This window comes from Myxocyprinus asiaticus, chromosome 5 (assembly GCF_019703515.2).
Source record: "Myxocyprinus asiaticus isolate MX2 ecotype Aquarium Trade chromosome 5, UBuf_Myxa_2, whole genome shotgun sequence".
Classification (NCBI taxonomy): Eukaryota; Metazoa; Chordata; class Actinopteri; order Cypriniformes; family Catostomidae; genus Myxocyprinus; species Myxocyprinus asiaticus.
In genome coordinates, this window is record NC_059348.1 from 35314849 (window position 1) to 35336546 (window position 21698).

General features: G+C 37.9%; 1 protein-coding gene and 1 long non-coding RNA gene across 5 annotated transcripts; both read left to right on the plus strand.

Moving 5' to 3' along the window:
• The first annotated feature begins 2120 nt into the window (after positions 1-2120).
• Positions 2121-20017, plus strand: LOC127441424 (kelch-like protein 18). 4 transcript variants are annotated; one of them, XM_051698840.1, is made up of 11 exons: positions 2301-2443; positions 4569-4635; positions 4758-4888; positions 5035-5175; positions 7184-7382; positions 7593-7753; positions 11306-11442; positions 11541-11763; positions 11987-12091; positions 15463-15574; positions 17421-19722. In XM_051698840.1, exons 3-11 carry the CDS (start codon positions 4824-4826, stop codon positions 17805-17807), a joined length of 1530 nt encoding a protein of 509 aa, XP_051554800.1. In that variant the 5' UTR covers positions 2301-2443; positions 4569-4635; positions 4758-4823; the 3' UTR covers positions 17808-19722. The 4 variants fall into 4 exon arrangements, with proteins under 4 accessions (XP_051554801.1, XP_051554797.1, XP_051554800.1 ...); XM_051698841.1 differs by lacking the exon at positions 4569-4635 and having other exon boundaries at positions 2121-2443; positions 15463-15578; positions 17421-17634; XM_051698837.1 differs by lacking the exon at positions 4569-4635 and having other exon boundaries at positions 2124-2443; positions 17421-20017.
• Positions 20018-20053: 36 nt separating this feature from the next.
• LOC127441434 (uncharacterized) lies at positions 20054-21580 on the plus strand. Its single transcript, XR_007897305.1, has 3 exons — positions 20054-20217; positions 20684-20761; positions 20842-21580. It is a non-coding gene; the product is annotated as an uncharacterized LOC127441434 (long non-coding RNA).
• Positions 21581-21698: the final 118 nt, after the last annotated feature.

Consider the following 21698-nt stretch of genomic DNA (forward strand, 5'->3'; position numbering starts at 1 on the left):
TTACTCCTAAAGAAATGATTTGCAATTTTGAAATATATGTATAAAGTCATGATCACTCACATGACATAAAGAATCCAGTATATCAGAAACCTTATAAAAGCTGTTTTATTCTACATGCGGGTCCCCTCATGGGGGCTGCCATGTTAGGATCACATGACCAGCCGAATACTTCTCGCTTAATTTCAGTAACCGCCCTTTTTTTGGATACTTTCACACATGGATTAAATTAATCATGGCTGACTGTGAATAGTGAATTTCTACAATGGCATCTAAAACTGAAAACTATTGATTTTGAATGTTGCTGCATCCACGCCACTAGGTGTCAATGTAAGTCCAAAGCAACATACATAAAAATTACTGAGTGCACCTGTAATACATGAACAGGAGATATTTCAGTACTTATAACTATAGAGTTTACAATACAGTTTCACAATCAGCTTCCTGTAACACAAACCTCTGTTAAGGCCACTCAGCCACACTGTGACACACACACACACACACACACACACAAACACAATGAGGGTAGGCTACAAGGCAGAGTGACTTAATCCTGGAGTCTAACAAAGCTTACAGAAGATTTTCCTGGGGGTGTTTTTTTCCAATGAATTGCAAAAGGATGGTCCAGTGGAAAGATCTGCTCTGACTTTTGCATTTTCCAGAATATGAGGTAGCTCTTGCATCACACTATGCCGTCATAGTCTCATTATGCCCTTATTTAAAAACACATTCAGTCTAGTCTAGTAAGCATTATGTCTTTTTTAATTCTCAGGTTTTTTTGGTAGGCACAAATGAGTGAATATTTTCTGACCCTATATTTCCTTACTGATTATGACACAGAGCAGTTATTGCAAAAGGTCACTAAATTCTAGTAACATTATTACTGCTGCTAGCCCACAAACCTGAATGAGCCACAGCAAAAGTACATTTCATTTAGTATTTATTTCAGATTCAGAAAAGATGAAATTGATGATTAAAACCCGTGTTCAAAAAGGAATTACACATATATATTTTTTTATTGTTCCATCAGAAGAAAACGATCTTAAAGTAATATTCCAGGTTCACTACAAGTTAAGATCAATCAACAGCACTTGTGGCATGATGTTGATTACCACAAAAATGTATTTAGACTCATCAGTCATTTTCTTAAAAAAAATAAATAAATAAATAATAAAAAAAAAAGGTTACAGTGAGGCACTTGCAATGGAAGTGAATGGGGCCAATTTTAAGAGGGATTAAAGACAGAAATGTGAAGCTTATAATTTTATATAAGTGCTTACATTAATTCTCCATGTAAAACTAGTGTATTATTTGAGCTGTAAAGTTGTTTAAATCATAATTTTTACAGTAGTTTTAGGGTTTGTTGACATTACATTGTCATGACAATGAAGTTGTAAAATTGGCTAAAACTTTACACAGAAAAGGTTAGTAAGCTATTTACACTAAAATCATGTTAACATGCATATTGTTAATGTCTCGTGGCTATACTTTTGAAACAGCAAGTATTTAAACGTTTATGAATTGGCCCCATTCACTTCCATTGTAAATGCCTCACTATTAACCCCCTTTTTTCTTTTTTTTTCTTAAAGAAAAGGAGGGACAAGGCAAAATTAATTATTAATAATACATTTTTGTGTTAATCAACATAATGCCACAAACGCTGTCGATTGAGCTTAACTTGTATTTACCCAGAAAAAACTTTATGACAATTCTAAATCAAACCCAACCTCGTTTTCATTGCCTGACGAGACAAAACCTTAGACTTATAATTTTAATAGATCATAGGCTAGGCAGCACAGATAGCCAGATACAGCAGGCCGACACATAAGCAAACCTAAGTGAATTGCAGATTTCATTGAATAAAAATGGCAAATATTTTGGATGTTAAAAGAAGAATTTGCTGTTAAATGGGTTCATGCACAAGGTTAGAGGCCTACTGTATTTGTAATTGATAAAATAATCAATTCTAAAGACCATAACGCTGTCTTTTGCGTTATATCAGTAATAAATGTTCATAAAAATGTGTCACATGGTAATCCCGAACGACAAGTGTTCAGTCTGGTCCCCTAGATAGGCATCAAAAACTGTTTCAAAGAGATAGTTCTAACGTCATTTCTTCAAGACACACTCAAACTAAGCTATGATGTATGTGCGTCACACGACTAAGACTAGTACATCCATATAAATCTGATTTAAACAGTATTTGACCGCCGCATGATCAGGATCTGATACAGCCGGTGGAGGGCACTCAATGTACAGCTCCAGCTACGGCATCGACGTTTGGACAAAAAGTATCGTTTCCAGTCCATCAATGACGATGGGTGACATGATTTTTGAAGAATTAGAAGATTTGATGCATTTTTCTGTCGCCGATTTACCCGCTCATGGATATGCAGTAATGGAGGAGATCCGGCGACAAGGGAAACTCTGCGATGTTACCCTAAAAGTACTGTTGGTTCCTTTGATAGAGTGAATTTTCTAGTGAAATGCTAACCAAGTAGCAATGGGCTGTCAGCATGGGAGAGGCTAGTGAAGTACAGACACTGTTAGCAGAAGCTGTTAAAGGTTGTCAGTCGTGCACTTCGATGTTTTCCATTGTCTCTCATTGCAGACAGCTCACGAAATTGATAACTGTACTCTTTGCTTGAGGTTTGAAGGCGTATTGTCAACCTTGTGTTAGTTAGCGATGTAGAGCTAACATCATTCTCAGCAGCACAGAAAATGATGTATAGAGTAGTGCTGTAGTTTAAAGTACAAAATCACTTAAGAGGATAACAACGTGCTGTTGTTATTGTTACAGTTTACATTTACCTGTAGATATACTGGAAACAACAAAGATTTGGCCGTGAACTTTTCTAATGCTTGATGTTGTTAAGATGAGTTGTTGAATAGAAACACCTGTATGAACCAGTCATTCTTGAGCTGAGCTTGTTCCCTTCTTTCTTGGTCTGGTACTGGATTGACTGACTTAATACAAAGTTGTTGTTTTTTTATCCTTACATACTTATGCACCATTGTACTATCATGTTTATTTTGACATGTACAATGGTTGTACCATGGTATTCATGGACATACCATGGGATTTCTGGAAGTACTTTTGAGTAGCATATCAAAGTACCATGGTATTCCCATCTGATACCATAACTGTACCTTAGGACCACCAGTAATTGTTTCTTGGCAAGGGTAGAATTAAAGTGATAGTTCACCCAAAAAAGAAAACTCTCTCATCATTTACTTGCCCTCATGCTATCCCAGATGTTTATGGCTTTCATTCTTCTACAGAACACAAACCAAGATGTTTAGAAGAACGTCTCAGCTCTGTAGGTCCATACTCTGCAAGTGAATGGTAACTAAAACTTTGAATCTCCACAGATCACATAAAGGCAGCATAAAATGAATCAATACGACTCCAGTGGTTTAATTCATGTCTTCTGAAGCGATCCAATTGGTTCTGGGTGAGAAACAGACCAAAGCGTAACTCCTCTTTCACTGTACATCTTGACAGCAGTCTCCTTGGCAATCATGATTTCAAGCTCGATTACACTTCCTAGCACCATCTAGCGCTCTGCATATGCATCAAGCGCTAGGAAGTGTAATTGAGCTTGAAATAATGATTGGGCTTAGAGACTGCAATAGCAAGATATACTGTGAAAAAGGTTTTACGTTGAAAAAGGAGTTGCATTTTGGTCTGTTCTCACCCAAACCCAATTGGATCACTTCAGATGATGGGTTAAACCACTGGAGTTTAATGGATTACTTTTATGCTGCCTTTATCTACTTTTTGGAGCTTCAAAGTTTTGGCTACCATTCACTTGCATTGTAGGAGCAGATATATTTTTCTAAAAATCTTTGTTTGTGTTCAGCAGAAGAAAGTCATACAAATTTGGGATGGCACGAGGGTGTGTAAATGATGAGAGAATTCTCATTTTTGGGTGAACTATCCCTTTAATATTAGCTAATTAAGGGAGTTCATCTTGCTGTTTGTTAGTAGTTCATTAACATGTTTATACATTCAGATACAGACACTAAGCTTAGTGCTCACAGTAGTGTCTGTCTGTACACTAAGGGAATCAGAACCCCTTTAGATTCACATACCATGCTCTTTAATACCAGAACTTGTAACATTGTATTGAAATGACTCCCCTTCATTCCACTTTCAAACTTCACGTTCTGATTTGTTGTATAATTTTTTTTATTTGATGACTTGCTCCTTGTCTTTCAGTGAAAATGTAGTGATAGCACATACAGTATCATGTATAAAGCAGCATTATGTCTTATCTGAAACTTGTGTTCACTCTCTGCTCTGCTGCTGTGCTTGCACTTTTGCATCATCAGCCCTTTATGTGGGTCACAGATAACAATAATCCTCTTTATCTCTTTTACCTGACCTGAGTGTCTGCGCTGAATGACAGCTGGCTTATGCCACAGATACTTCTAATTATTTGTATTGCTGAGGATTAGGTAATATTATTAGTAGCCTATATATCAGGTTTTCCTGATGGCTGGCTCACTGTTGCAGTTTTGCCCTTGTGCATGAATTATATGATTCTGTGCTACTTTTTCCCCTTCAGAATGGTGATACACAATGTCCATTTGGACAGAGGGATAATTTGATTTGGCACACAAAAAAGTATCTAGGTAGTTACTCCAACTTTATGACTGAATGTCAGATGAAACATTTTAAGGACTTGATCCAAGGCATTTTTTATATATGGTGTTTATGAGATGATCTGATTGTGTATCTGTCTGTGTATATGCAGGTAGGAGAGCATAAATTCAGTGCGCATAGGATAGTTCTCGCTGCTTCAATCCCATATTTCCATGCAATGTTCACCAATGACATGGTTGAATGCAAACAGGATGAGATCGTCATGCAGGGCATGGACTCCAGGTAAATGTCCAAAACACAGAGGGACGCTTTATATCAAGATGTGGCCTTTTGTGTTGTTTGTAAGTCCTGTGTAAGATATAAATATTTTGATGACCAGTATGACCTATTTTGCCGACCAGTATGACCTATTTTGCCTTTGTTCACAGTGCACTTGAAGCACTAATAAATTTTGCTTACAATGGACACTTAGCCATAGACCAACAGAACGTCCAGGCTCTCCTGATAGGGGCCAGTTTCCTGCAGCTTCAAAATGTCAAAGATGCCTGCTGCTCCTTTCTACAACAAAGGTACAGATACTTATTCAGTGTAATTCAGTTTTATTAAAGGGATAGTTCACACAAAAATGAAAATTCTTGCATCATTTACTCACCGCCATGCCATCCCAGATGTTTGTGACTTTCTTTCTTTTGCAGAACACTAATTATGATTTTCAGAAGAATGTCTTAGCTCTGTAGGTCCATACAATGCAAGTGAATGTTGGCCAGGCTGTTGAATCTCTAAAAAGGAGATTAAGTCAGCATGAAGGTAATCCATAAGACTCCAGTGGTTTAATCAATGTCTTCTGAAGTGATCCAGTTGGTTTTGGGTGAGAACAGACTAAAATATCAGTATCTAGGCACAATCATGATTTCAAGCTCGATTTCACTTCCTAGTGCTTGACGCATGTGCAGAGTGCTAGATGGCGCTATAGGAAGAATAATCGAGCTTGAAATCATGAGCACCATGGAGATTGCTGTTAAGATGTACAGTGAAAAAGGATTTACATTTTGGTCTGTTCTTACTCAAAACCAACTGGATCACTTCAGAAGACATTGATTTAACCACTAAAGTTTGATGGATTATGATTATGCTGACTTAATCTGCTTTTTGGAGCTTCAAAGGCCTGGCCACCATTCACTTGCATTGAATGGACCTACACAACTGAGATATTCTTCTAAATATCTTAGTGTGTGTTCTGCAGAAGAAAGAAAGTCATACACATCTGGGATGGCATGAGGGTGAGTAAATGATGAGAGAATTTTCATTTTTGTGTGAACTAGCCTTTTAAAATTAGACTGCTCCTCTTGGTCTGGCCTGGTCTGCAGTTGGATTAGAAATTAATAAATCAAACTTTTTGGATGTCCAGTATACTAGCACCTATGTCCATTTTGTTACTAAACCTTAACCCATAGGCCAAGGAGAACATGCTGTTTAGTCAACTTTCAGCTGCATTCACATTAGTTTCCATCCTAATTTGCGAATTTAATTTCTGCAAAAATACATAATATCGCAAAAACAATGCGAATAAAGCCACGTTTCCATCCCATATATTCAAAAGAACAAAACCGTCACTTCCGGATAAATCGTAGCCACTGTGATTCTTTTATTAATAAAGTATTCACGGTTTAAAACACAGACAAAACACTGTAAATAACTTGTCTGGGAGGGATAGTGCAACACAGTTTTGGGAGCACTATGTGTATGCGTTCCTCCACCCATATGACTTCATCATGCGGAATCAGATCAATAAGATGTTTTTCAAAAGTGTCAATAACCTACTCTTCGGCATAGTTCAAGTTTGTATTTAACTTATTTGCTCTGCAAACTCTTTGCAGGCCTTGGGTTTTCAGGATCCCATTATTTTAGGATGACCAGAGAAACATTTCAGATGCGATGATTGATTGATCTGCTGGCTAGTCCAGTTTTAAACAAATTATTCAGCTTTGCAAACAAATATTGTCCAGGGCTGAACATAACAATCAGAATGTAACAAAACTGGTCAATTTTTTTTGTTGTTGCAGCATTTCTTTAATTGCTGGATTTTAACTGTATTGACAGGGTGTATTTTTTTGGCTCTATATTGCATTGTGCTATTCTGTCACATTTATATTTAGACACGCTGTTAACAGGAAGGAGCTGTGGTTGTCCATTTCAGCATGTTTGGCAAACTCAGTGGGGTGATGGGTGCCTAGATTATTGTTTTTCTTTTCTTTTTTTTTTCTTTTTTACCTTTACATTTGTGGAATTAGCACCTTTAACCAGCATTATCTCTTTCTTTGGCATACTATTGCAAGAGCTGTAAACAAAAATTGCCTGTCCTAATCTGATTGGTTGACTGCGACAAAACTTCAGAGAGTCACAGTGCACAATTTATTTTATTACTTGGCTTGGATTTACCTGCAAAATAATTGTGGTTAGGAATAACTGTGCCAGGCCAAGCCAAAGTTATGGCACACCAGTGGAGTGCTGGAGTGATACACAACTGATTCACACAAATTGAAGGTTCATTGTCTTGGACATACTCTGTATTTACAGGTTACATCCAAAGAATTGCCTTGGTGTACGACAGTTTGCAGAGACTATGATGTGCACCACTCTTTATGATGCAGCCAACAGCTTTGTTCACCAACACTTTGTGGAGGTGTCTGTGTCAGAAGAGTTCCTGGCACTTCGGCCAGAAGAGGTGCTTGAGCTTGTGGACTGCGATGAGCTTAACGTCCAAGCAGAGGAGCAGGTCAGAGATGTCATACAACACAGTAATACACATGAGGTGGTTTCTAGAAAATTGCCTACATGTTCAAAGAAAAACTAAATGGAAGTAGACATTTAAATTTTGTAGTTGATTAAGGTATTTGACTGTTTTCCTTTATGGGACAGCATATTTCCATTGCACCATGACACTAGACAAGGAAAACATGATATTGTTCTTGTTTGTTGGTTGTAGGTGTTTGAGGCTGTGCTTGCTTGGGTGAGACATGCACGTGAAGATCGAGAGCCACGGTTACCGGAGTTGCTGTCTAAAACACGGTTGCCTCTGTGTCGACCTCAGTTCCTGGCTGACTGCGTTCAACAGGATGAACTTGTGCGCTGCTGCCACAAATGCAGGCCAGTTTATTTCATATAACATATGCCCCATAAATAGATTCCCTCAAACCTTTTCAACATAATATTAATTAATTCAGGGCTCCCACAGTGTCAAGGATGGATTAAGAACTGAGAGGCCCATGGGCCGGTACACTGTGGAAGCACCCCATAGCATGACTACGTTCACTGTTATGCGCTACATGACGACGCTTGGCAGATTTGGTTGGATTTTTCAAACAGACGGAAGAAATGTTTGGAGCAATATCTTACACGTCCAATTGTTTGTACTTTAATTATCAACCGATCCAAAATCATGCGTTATTTATAGGGATGTGCACAGCACCTGTATTCAAATTCCAAATCACTATTCGTTTATTCTGCACATGTATAGATGTTTTCAACCTGATCTGAGTCTGAAAGTACCTGATAAACCTACTGGTTTTGGGCGAGTTACGGGCTGTTCACGTGCGTCTGCGCTGTTTTTAAATTGGTTTTCTATTGTGCCACAACTCACTTTTTTCAGTGTACCACGCAGGGCCGTTTTTTAGATACCGTTAACTTAAAAATAACTTTAATATTGATTAATGCATCTCGAGACACCTGCTTTTTATTTCACCATTTGCTGCGCTGCATCAGTGCTGGTGTCACAATTGACATTCTGATGAATTACAGATTGCAATGGGGACTTAATGTGACTGTTACATATGATTCCTGATTGTTTTTCACCTTGCAAAGTTTCAGCGCTTGATAAATGGTGAACCAATGCTTTTTCCCCCTTTTGCTCTGGTGTGCAGACAATAATTTAAAGTTAAATGCTAAATCATCTAAAAAATCAAAGCATCCTGAAGAAGTCCTATAAACTGTAATGTTTGCTGCCTCATGGAAAGTGAACTTGCCCAGGCAGAATTATGCATTTTCCATTGATTAAGAATAGGCCTACTCTGTTGTAGGCAGTGACAGAGATTATTTTTGTTCGACTTTAATGTGATGTAACAGACAGGTTTCTTGTGGTTCAGGGAATGAGGAAGCGGGAGACGGTGATTCCAACACAGGAATGTCTTTTTATTAAGCTCAAAAACTAATTTGCTTCAGAGCACAACGGTTCAGCTTCATACGCACACAGACTCAAGGTGCTTCAGTAGAAAAGAACAGTGGCAGCGGCTAACACACTTGCATCTTCTCAACTGGGCTCTCTCTCCCCTCACTGGCGTCTGGCTCGCTCTTAAATCCGTCTCCAACTCTCAATGCAGTGACACACAGCAGTTAGAGACAATCATTGCCAGGTGATGATCCTTGCCGTTCTCATCTCCCGATCTCGCTCTCCATTCACAAGCCGGCGCTCAACCACGCCCCCACCACCACATGTGATTTCATCATTTGAAGATCTATGTATTGTGCAATTTAGGCTCATAGCTCATTGTGCACTTTATTCCCTGCTAATCTGAGATTGTGTTTGACGCACCCAAGGCAATAAACTTTCTTTTTCCCCGAGTCCCGACTCCTGACAATTAACAGAAACCATTTGTGAACTCTCGGGGTTAACCAAATATTACAAAAGGTTACCATGCACATATTTAGGGTATTAAGGCATCTTTCGCTTTATCATTAAACATTAAATGCATGCAGGACTTAAAATGTTTTAAGGCCTCCATACTATTGCACTAATTCTGTCGCTTATATGAATTTAAACCATCATCTTTGTACATAGCCAGGTTAAACGGCACCTTATCTTTGTGTTTAGAGCATTTTGTAAATCAGATGCTGTTCTTTAGTCCTTAAAATGAACGCGCTGCACCTGTGTGACACAGATTCCTTGAGTGCGCACTCGAGTGCCTGTGCTCGTGTTGCTGTAGTCCTGCATGCATTCGACCGAACAAATGGTATTTCACATAAGGCTGACATTTACGTGGATTTATAAAAGATATCTCAAAATAAATAAATAATTTATTTTAGCTTGAGGCCCCCTGGGTTTAGAGGCTCCTGGGCAATGGCCCAATCAGCCTGGTGGTTAATCTTACCCTGCACAGTGTTATGAAAAACCTGCAAATATCAGGGAAATAAAAAAATTGTTTTCCAGGATTGGAGAAGTCATTAAAATTTTATACAAATCTCAAACTCATGAAAAAGTGGACATTTTTGTTGTGAATATTTTAAATTTGAGTAACTATTCTGAGATCTAAAGTATTTCATCAGCTAGATTGCGCTTATGTCAAGTAAAATAGTATTGATGAGCCAATTTGATGTCCAATTTGTTATCAGATTGGTCTGAATGAATTATTAGCGAATCGATCAGAATCAAAGTGATTTCTAAAAATCTTAATCACAAAACCAGTAATCACAAAACGATTGGACAGGTTATGGAACAAAATTATAAATAGTTATTGAGTTTGGGAAAACTGTTAATTACACATTCTGTTTGGTTCATATTTAATGATTAATGTTAACAAGATAGGGAAATTTGTTACTTTGAAAGTTAGCTTTAAAAAATATATGTATAATAGACAGACAGACATACATACACAGAGTATCTCGAATGTGGAGACCAGACAGATGGCACCATCTATGTAGATGGACAACAACTTAACAAGTTAACAGAATTTAAATACCTTGGATTCTATGTCACAGTTGATGGTGACACAATACGAGATGCACGAATGCGAGCGAATGCAACATGGGTAAAATGGCGCCAAACTACTGGAATCCTCTGTGACCGCGAGATCCCAACACATCTGAAATCCAAGAGCTATAGAACTGTCATCAGACCAGTGGCATTATAAGGAGCAGAATGTTGACCAATAACCAAGAAACATGAACAAGTCTTGAGCGCCATGGAAATGCAGATACTTAGGTTGTCAATTGGGCTGACAAAGCTTGATCGAGTTACAAACATCCACATACGGAAGACCTTTGGTGTTGCCCCAATTCGAGAAAAGATGCAGGAAGCACGCCTGAGGTGGTACGGACATGTGCTATGAAGTAGTGAAGACTCAGTGGCCAGAATAACACAAGGAAGACATGCGTGCAGCCAATGTCACCAAAGTGGATGCAGCAGACCGTGCGAAATGGAGGCAACAATGTAGAAAAGCTGACCCTGCGACCAAGCGGGACACCACCTAGGCTGGACAAAGAAGAGACAGACAGACAGACAGACAGACAGACAGATAGAGAGAAAAGAAAGTGAGCAAGGGATTGATGGATGTATAGATGATAGATAGGTGGATGGATGGATAGGTGGATAGATTTGAACATTTTGTCAATGCGAGTCAGTGGGATTTTGGGGATATTTGATTGCCTACCGTGTAAAAAACATTATTCCGAGCAGTAAGAAAAGCCATAGCTACCTGAGTCAGAACAGTCTGAAGGTCTGTGCCAAGTTTGGTGGATGTAGCTTGAAAGCTCTAGGAAATTTTGATCTTGGTTTATGGATTTTGAAAAAGCCCTAAACCAAGTCTGTAGAATAACAGTATGTTGGCTTTGTCAAGAATCAAGATACATGATAATTTGGAAAATGTTAATTCTAGAGATGTCTTTGAATTGAAATGTGAACTTGCATTTGAATTTCACTCCCAACAGGGACCTTGTCGATGAGGCGAAAGATTACCATCTCATGCCGGAGCGACGACCCCACCTCCCAGCCTACAAAACCCGACAGAGGTGTTGCACTTCCATTGCAGGCCTAATCTATGCAGTTGGGGGCCTCAACAGTGCTGGTGACTTCTTCCTCATTATTTCCTTTTAGAGACCTTGTGATATTATTGTGAAGTGAGGAATGTTGCAGTGAGTGGTTAAGTCAATGTTTTATTCACAGGTGACTCATTAAATGTTGTGGAGGTATTTGATCCCATTGGAAACTGTTGGGAGCGATGTCAACCTATGAGCACAGCCCGAAGTCGAGTGGGTGTTGCTGTTGTGAATGGACTGCTTTATGCTATTGGTGGTTACGATGGTCAATCACGGCTTAGAACTGTAGAAGTTTACAACCCAGAAACTGACACGTGGACCAAAGTTTCAAGCATGAACACTCAACGCAGGTGAGAAATTGTTAATTTGTCATAATAAATGCATTATTCTGTCCTAGTTCACCTGAGGGAAATGTATATAACCTATATATTTTATTGTTGATCATAAAATTACTTGACCTTTGAGGGTCTGCACAAAGTTTTAGTTAAATGTGATGTACTGCACACATACTGTAGTATACCTGATGTGCCAATTGCTTTTGGTCTTTTTCTCCCTCTCTTCTATCTGCATTAGTGCAATGGGAACAGCTGTGGTTGATGGACATATATATGTTTGTGGTGGATATGATGGGAAATCCTCTCTAAATTCAGTTGAGTGCTATTCTCCAGAGACTGACAGGTAAATCAGAAATTCTTTAGATCAGGAACATGTTAGGGTCAATGTAATATGCCCAGTTTGCTAGAGCCAAAGTGTCTTGCTGACTATTAAACTATGCTTTTAGGTTTCTGTTCATATTTTGTTTATACCAGGGGCATAGCAGTTATTACATAGGATCGATAATCATCAGCACTAGCAATTATTGTAATGGGTTAGTTTTTAGTGACAGTGATTTTGTTTCATTTCAGTGACTCAATTCTTTTGATTCCATTCACCAAAAAGATTCATTCAGATTCGTTCATTGACTATTTCTTCAAGTTATGCCTTTGTGCCTGCAGATGGCACCAAATGATCGTCTTTTTTTTTTCTCCCCAATTTGGAATGCCCAATTCCCAGTACGCTCTAAGTCCTCATGGTGGCATAATGACTCACCTCAATCCGGGTAGCGGAGGATGAATCTCAGTTGCCTCCACGTCTGAGACCGTCAACCTGTGCATCTTATCACGTGGCTTGTTGAGCGTGTTACCGTGGAGACGGCATCCACGCACAACTCGCCACGCGCCCCACTGAGAGCGAGAACTACATTTTAGCGACCCTGAGGAGGTTAACCCATGTGACTCTTCCCTCCCTAGCAACCGGGCCACTTTGGTTGCTTAGGAGACCTGGCTGGAGTCACTCAGCACGCCCTGGATTCGAACTCACAACTCCAGGGGTGGTAGTCAGCGTCTTTACTCGCTGAGCTAACCAGGCCCCCCAAATGATCATCTTTTAAGTAATTGCATTAAACCAAAAGCAGTCATTCACGACCAGAACATGTCTAATTATACTTTATTAAAATTTGCGTGTCTACAAATCTACTAAGAGACTTCAGCACTGCAGTATTTAAGCATCATTATTGTTTCCCCAAAAGTGTCAGTAAAGCATATCTATCATATTCTGAACTACTGAGTATGACTTTTTATCAAGCTATAAACAAATTTTTTTTAAAAGACAACAGTACTAGCCTAAAAAATATTTATGAGTTTCAATAACATCCGTATGTCACTCTAATGTGTAGTCATCACTTACTTTATTCATAATTTATCCAGCCCCTTTTCTTGTTGAACGAGATTGATGAAACGTACGAATGACATGCAGCTCCTTCTCTCTCGTTCATCCACTCAGCAGATCGTCATGAAAGAGATGACTGATTCATTCAGTTTGTTCTCGAACGAGTTTACCAGTACATTCAGTTTGTACATGAACGACATGACTGACTAGTTCAGTGAAGGGGTTTATTCGTTCAGTTTTTCCAACCAGTGATATTCTTCTTCACAGCCCGCTCTCGAACGCTATTGGCTCACGCTTTAGTCGGTCTTTAAAAGCAGGACAAAGCAACACAAATGGAATTTGCATGTCTACAAATGTACAAAGACACTTTAAAAAGAGAGTTTAAACGCCACAATCGTTTTCACCACAAATGGCAGGTCTTATTTTCCCTATATTTTGTCAAATGCTGGGATATATTTTTACCAAGAGAAAAAGTTCAAGAAAAGCCTAAATATCTTACACTGTGCATCAAAGCACAACATTTCCATCCATAATTGATGTCCTTTTATCTGTATGGTATAATATTTTTACTCATTGATAAATTGGGGATTATGTCTTAAGTGCATTTCATCCTTTTCTCTCCTTGTTGAACGTGATTGATTCACATGCTGAACTGAACGAACGACATACTTCCTTTTGTTTTGTCGTTCAGCAGATCCCCTTTCACAAAGTAGTTTACCTGTATGTTCAGTTTGTTCATAAACAACACCTCTCAGCTCGTTCAGACTCACATGACTAACTAGTACTTGTTCAGTGAAGGGCGTATTCGTTCAGTGGGCCAAGCCAATGATATACTCCTTCACAGCCCACACTGGAATGCTATTGGCTTGCACTTTAGTCAGTCTTTACAGGCATGAAGAGCCACCAATGCAGTCTTGTGCTTCAAACTAGAGCTTATTGGCTTCGTAATGGAAAGACGTCAGTGAGCGTAAAATACGAGTCAGTGTATGGAGGTGAACGAGAACGATTCGTCCACTTGAAAGATTCGTTCAGAAAGACAGATTCGATCACGAACGAAACATCACTAGTTTTGCCTGTCTGCAGTGCAAAGAAAAAGGAATTGTTGCCAGCCATGTACTGTCAATAAACTTTGTGTCCTGACAAAACTATAATGTTTTTATGTGCCTAAATATGAAAAACCAGTATATATGTGTGTTTCTTCAACTTCTGACACTTTTAGCACTGTGGAATTCTAGAAAGTTAAGTCTTGTTAAAATGTTTTCACACTTTAACAATTTTTTTTATTTATTTATTGTTCAACTACCAATATCCAACAGTGTATGTTCACTGGAGATTTATGTAATTTTTGGAATGTCATGAATATTCCCCCCACATCTCAAATTCTGTATTGTGTTTAATAGAATTCCATAGTGGAAGTGACATTTTTAATGACTGTGGGACAGTCATAATTTTTAATTTTTTTGTAAATTTAAAAATGTATTCAAACAAATTTTGAAATGGTTTATTTCTCTTTAGATTATCTTAGTTTTAAACTTGTAATAATTTGTATTTTTATCATGGATTTTTATTGTTTAATATTGCAAGTGTGGGTCTGGGACAAGACTATAACAGTAAAATCTGCACATAAAAGGCATTTGAAAAGTACCAAAAAGAAATGATGATGGCCTGGTCAAATGTTTCCATATAAGATTTAATGTCACCTTCATATAGCAAAAAGAAAAAGAAATCTGTTTGTTTTAATGAAAATCAACCAAAGGACATGAAAGTGCCTAAAGTTGTAGAAACCCATATGCTCTTGCTCAATAGTTACTTGCACTTAAAAAAATGTCATAACCTGGGGCCTGGGTAGCTCCGCAAGTAAAGACACTGACTACCACACCTGGAGTCGAAGGTTGGAATCCAGGGCATGCTGAGTGACTCCAATCAGGCTTCCTAAGCAACCAGTTAGCCCGGTTGCTAGGGTGGGTAGGGTCACGTTGGGTTAACCTCCTCGTGGTCGCTATAATGTGGTTCTCGCTCTCGGTGGGGCGTGTGGTGAGTTGAGCATGGATGCCGCAGAGAATAGCATGAGCCTCCACAAGCGCTACGTCTCCGCGGTAATGCACTCAACAAGCCATGTGATAAGATGCGCGGATTGACGGTCTCTGACGCGTAAGCAACTGAGATTGTCTTCTGCCACCCGGATTGAGGAGAGTCACTTTGCCACCACGGGGACCTAGAGCGCATTGGGAATTGGGCATGCCAAATTGGGGAGGAAAAAAAAGTTCATAACCACTTCATTAAAGCTGTAGTGATTTGGCTCATCTAAATATTGCTGCATATGTGCATCTCTTTGTTGTCAGATGGATGATAGTTACAGAAATGAGTGCAAGCCGCAGTGCTGCTGGTGTTACTGTATTTGAAGGCAGAATATTTGTATCAGGTGGTCATGATGGTCTACAGATCTTCAACACAGTTAGTATGCATCATTCATCTCAGACTACATTTCTATAAGCGTCTATTGTTTTTGAATGTATTATTTTGTGTTCAGTTTATAGAATCATTTTTAGTTTTGAATGCCAATGAATACTTTAATTTTGCAATATATATATATATATATATATATATATATATACACGTGCATCTCAATAAATTAGAATGTCGTGGAAAAGTTCATTTATTTCAGTAATTCAACTCAAATTGTGAAACTCGTGTATTAAATAAATTCAATGCACACAGACTGAAGTAGTTTAAGTCTTTGATTCTTTTAATTGTGATGATTTTGGCTCACATTTAACAAAAACCCACCAATTCACTATCTCAAAAAATTAGAATACATCATAAGACCAATAAAAAAAAAACACTTTTAGTGAATTGTTGGCCTTCTAGAAAGTATGTTAATTTACTGTATATGTACTCAATACTTGGTAGGGGCTCCTTTTGCTTTAATTACTGCCTCAATTTGGCGTGGCATGGAGGTGATCAGTTTGTGGCACTACCGAGGTGGTATGGAAGCCCAGGTTTCTTTGACAGTGGCCTTCAGCTCATCTGCATTTTTTGGTCTCTTGTTTCTCATTTTCCTCTTGACAATACCCCATAGATTCTCTATGGGGTCCAGGTCTGGTGAGTTTGCTGGCTAGTCAAGCACACCAACACCATGGTCATTTAACCAACTTTTGGTGCTTTTGGCAGTGTGGGCAGGTGCCAAATCCTGCTGGAAAATGAAATCAGCAACTTTAAAAAGCTGGTCAGTAGAAGGAAGCATGAAGTGCTCCAAAATTTCTTGGTAAACGGGTGCAGTGACATTGGTTTTCAAAAAACACAATGGACCAACACCAGCAGATGACATTGCACCCCAAATCATCACAGACTGTGGAAACTTAACACTGGACTTCAAGCAACTTGGGCTATGAGCTTCTCCACCCTTCCTCCAGACTCTAGGACCTTGGTTTCCAAATGAAATACAAAACTTGCTCTCATCTGAAAAGAGGACTTTGGACCACTGGGCAACAGTCCAGTTCTTCTTCTCCTTAGCCCAGGTAAGACGCCTCTGACATTGTCTGTGGTTCAGGAGTGGCTTAACAAGAGGAATACGACAACTGTAGCCAAATTCCTTGACATGTCTGTGTGTGGTGGCTCTTGATGCCTTGACCCCAGCCTCAGTCCATTCCTTGTGAAGTTCACCCAAATTCTTGAATCGATTTTGCTTGACAATCATAAGGCTGCGGTTCTCTCGATTGGTTGTGCATCTTTTTCTTCCACACTTTTTCCTTCCACTCAACTTTCTGTTAACATGCTTGGATACAGCACTCTGAACAGCCAGCTTCTTTGGCAATGAATGTTTGTGGCTTACCCTCCTTGTGAAGGGTGTCAATGATTGTCTTCTGGACAACTGTCAGATCAGCAGTCTTCCCCATGATTGTGTAGCCTAGTGAACCAAACTGAGAGACCATTTTGAAGGCTCAGGAAAGCTTTGCAGGTGTTTTGAGTTGATTAGCTGATTGGCATGCCACCATATTCTAATTTTTTGAGATAGTGAATTGGTGGGTTTTTGTTAAATGTGAGCCAAAATCATCACAATTAAAAGAACCAAAGACTTAAACTACATCAATCTGTGTGCATTGAATTTATTTAATACACGAGTTTCACAATTTGAGTTGAATTACTGAAATAAATGAACTTTTCCACGACATTCTAATTTATTGAGATGCACCTGTATATATATATATATATATATATATATATATATATATATATATATATATATAATATTGCAAAATTAATTTCTCAAACTGTTTTTATTGAATGTTTCTGCCACTAGATGGAGTACTACAACCAGCATACAGCCTTGTGGCACCCTGTTGCTCCCATGATGAACAAACGCTGTAGGCATGGCGCTGCAACCTTGGGCAGCAATCTCTATGTGGCAGGAGGTTATGATGGCTCTGCCTTTCTCAGTGGGGCAGAGGTATACAGCTCAGTAGCTGATCAGTGGAGCCACCTAGTGGCCATGAACACTCGGCGCAGCCGTGTTTCTCTGGTAGCAAACTGTGGTCGACTCTATGCAGTGGGAGGTTATGACGGACAGTCCAATCTCAGCTCTTTGGAGATGTTTGACCTAGAAACCAACCGTTGGACGTTTATGACACAAATGGTGTGCCATGAAGGTGGAGTAGGGGTTGGCTGTATACCCCTGCAACCTGCTTAATGCCACAGTCTCCCTCAGACCAAAAGACATTTTTGCTTATTAAAAAAAAACAAGGTTTTTGTACTGGGTGATCTAACGAGATGCATTAATAATCATAATGTCATGTCCTTCATATGATTGCAGCAGAGGTACTATAATTCAGGCTTTCATTTAAAGAAAAGCCTAGTGCAGATATGCCAGTACACATTTGATGGTGAAATAATAAAATCCTGTTTTGTTCTTTTGACAACCAAATGTTAAATTTATACATGCGAGGTCATGCTAGTACTTTCACAAGCATCATGAAGGTACAAGCTCCAATATTTGGCCTGCACTTCTGCTAAATAACAAAGAACATTTGGTAGTAAAAAATAGAATGTAATAGGAAACAAACAGAAATGTGCTAACTGGAGAAAGACATTTTCTTGTCTGACATATTTCGCACTGTAGTAGTGCGACTGTCTCTCAAAATATAAACTGATGACTTCGGCAGCCTGTAATCATGGACCCATTAAAGGGATAGTTAATGCAGAAATGAAAATTCTGTCATCACTTAAGCACCCTTGGTCACTTTTCATTGCATCTTCCCCCCCATACAATGAAAGTAAATGCTGATTTATTCTGTCATTCTGTCTAACATATCCCTTTCTTATGGGAAAAAGAAAGTGATGCAACTTCTGAACAACGTGGGGGTTAGTTAATGACAGAATTTTCATTTTTGGGTAAACTACTAAGTTAAAGCATTAGTTCTTGAGTAATATTTGTGTATGTAGATTGCCTTGTTATTCCTTAAAACTGGAATTTATTTTAGATCAATAGAGAGTTGAAAGTTAACCACTGCTATAATTGGGAGAGTGTGATCAAGTAGATGGTTAAAAAGGATAATTAAGATCTTACAAAGTCATTTTTGTTGTATTGTACCAAACTAAACATTTGATTTGGGATATTGCTCATAATGTTTTGCAGAAAATTATGGAAATCTATTGTGAGCATCTGACCTATCATGTATCTGTGCAGAACATTTAGATGTGCCATGAACCATTTCCACTTTACATGGAATCACATTTTGAACGATTTTTAACAATTGGTTAATTTGAATTCTCACTTTAAAAAAAAAAAAAAAAAATGGAATTTCTTGATCAGGTTCACTTTGCAACTTGATCTTTTTGGTTTTGGGAGAACAGATCACCAGCTCAATATTCTTTCCTTATAGGTTTTGACTGATTATGAAATGGATGGTTGGATCTAATCCTGTCTTTTTTCTTTTCATTTTTTTCTTTGTTTAAAAAAATGTTTGTCTTGTATTTGTGAGAATCAGCACACATACTGAAAAGAGGGAGAGTGAACTTGATATTGGTTTAAGAGGACGCTTATCAGATATGTGCTTTCAGGACTTTTCACTATAGTGGCATCATGTCCTCTTGGAAGTGTAAGTGCAGATAGGAGACTTAAATGGAACATTCCCTTGTGTTTTGTGCAACAAAAAAAGAAGTGTTTATTGACTAAGGGGTTGACTGTATGGAGCAGTATGTTTTCAAATATTTTTCTTGATTATTCTCAGACATGCTTTTAATTTCAAATAACAAAAATCTGAATTTGGGATTACTGACTGTGAATTTAACACGTAGATATTTTCCTTCTCTTTTTACCATTACTGCATATCTCTGCTGATTTAATTTCATGATTTATTTTGTATTAACATCCAATTGTGGTGCAGTATTTCTACTTTTAATATTTTTTGTCTCTAATTTATTAATAGCTGTAATATTTTCTCTTTTTTATAGAATTGCACATAGTAGTTTATCTGTCACAGAAATGAGAATCAAGTTTACGTTTTATGGAAATCTAATATATATATATATATATATATATATATATATATATATATATTTGTGTGTGTGTGTATATATATATATATATATATATATATATATATATATATATATATATATATATATATATATATATATATATATATATATATATATATATATGGATCGATAAATCTTGTCTTTAAAATATTCTTCAGCTACCTCCGATTGAGATGGGAGAGCTCAACAGGGACAAATATTGAGTCAGTTGCCCTGTTACCTTTAAAAACATTTCCATTTAACCTGAAGGAATTTTTCTGGCATTTACTGAAATCTCTTGTGTGGGACTAAAATATTCTTTTTCACGTGATTCTTAAATGTCTTTAATAAACATTAATTTTATGAATGCAGTGCTGCCTGGTGCTGTCATTTTTCCTATGACGCAAAACAGCTTTTTGTCACACCCATTGTTTGGGTGGTATTTTGATTTAGTAAACCTTTGCTTGCTGTCAGTGTGTGAGTGCAGGATGACTGGGAACAGGAAAAGAGTGCTAGCGGTCTTTCTGCTCATCTCTGTGATAAACTACTCAGTAGCTCTACCCGTGAAGACACGTCAAAAGGTAAAAATAACAGCTTTGTATATTAACACAGAGAGCCAGTATGCATAGGCCTACTAGTAGGAATGCATTGCAGAAACTTCTTTATGAATTGTAATTAGTTATAACCCTTTGTCCTGCTATGTTTTTGTGATGGTAATGGTATTTAATAATGAGACTGCAATGCTGAAAGATCCACTTGTAGTTATGCATTTTCACTCAGTGTGTACTTTAGTATCTTGAGCCATATTACAGGAACATCCTTACTCTAGAAAATATTTTTTTTATGCTAACATGAACTTAAATATTTTACCCAAAAATTCTGTCATCATTAACTCACCCTCATATTGTTTCAATCCCTTTAACAATAAATATATGAAGTTTCTGTAAAACAGTACCCTACGTTTGGATGTTACCAATAATGCAAACATTTGGTAAAAGGAATAACATTGTGATAACAGATGCAGAGACTTTGTTGTTTATCTTATAGACACTTAAACTGATCCAGCCCTCAGATCCACCTTTAGTTCCACTCCCTTCAGCCAGTGTAACACCAACAAACCTGGAGGTGAGAAGCATGTTTGTATTGAAATGCTGAGACCCATTTAATCATATCTTGAATATTACAGCTGTGCTGATTTTCCATAGCATGTGAGGGTCAGCAGCCTGTGGTCGCGTCTGAAAAGAGGGAGCGCAGCTAATACAAAGAAACCGTCCCCTTACTTTGCTGGATGCTTCTCTGTCATTGGGGACCCAACAAAATCACAGCAATGACTGCAATGAAATCTCCTGTCTGCAAATCCAAAGATATATCTGTTTATGCTTATGTTGCCTAACCCTAAGTTAGATAACTCGTATATCAAATACAGTACTGTATATACAAGAAATCTGTTTATACAACTTCATTATTGTGTACTGTGCTAGACTGCCAATTCTTAAAATTGTGCAAGACTAACTTTTTTTTTTTTTTACCCCTAAAACTTTATTCTATATTCTAGTTTTAAGAAATGTAACTGCAGAACTGTTGAATGTTTTTCTCACATAACTGTTTGCTCGAGATTAGAATATGTCACCTTTTCACAGTTATTGGCTTTTGAAATAGCTTTGCTCATTTTTTTGCCATCCATGCAGTAAAGTTGCTATTTGTGGATTTCCTGAACAAAGACATGATAGTTCAGAATAATTACATGGATTTTGAAGTAATGTCTAAGTGGCAGTTTCACAGAGGTGTCATTATAACCACAAGGTGCAATTATCGTGTTCAGGAGTTTATGGCTTTTGTACCTGTGTGAGCTTAAAAACAGGATATATAGGCATACAGTATCAACATATGGAATTATAGAGGCTTGTTTAGAAAAGTCATATATCTTTGTATATAAACTATTTAGCTAACTAGTCAATGAAAAACAATGGAGGCAAATATATTTAAGAATACATTCAGTATTCAAATTATGCCATAAGAAATAGTTTTCTTTATTTCTTAACTTTTATGTAGTCTAAGTGAA

Bases quoted from the DNA above. Each gene is read 5' to 3' on its own strand.
- LOC127441424 (XM_051698837.1), top strand. From the start codon at position 2,249: ATGTACAGCTCCAGCTACGGCATCGACGTTTGGACAAAAAGTATCGTT. The intron at 11,443-11,540 runs GTGACTTCTTCC...TTTTATTCACAG, and splicing joins TGGGGGCCTCAACAGTGCTG to GTGACTCATTAAATGTTGTG. The intron at 12,092-15,462 runs GTAAATCAGAAA...CTTTGTTGTCAG, and splicing joins TATTCTCCAGAGACTGACAG to ATGGATGATAGTTACAGAAA.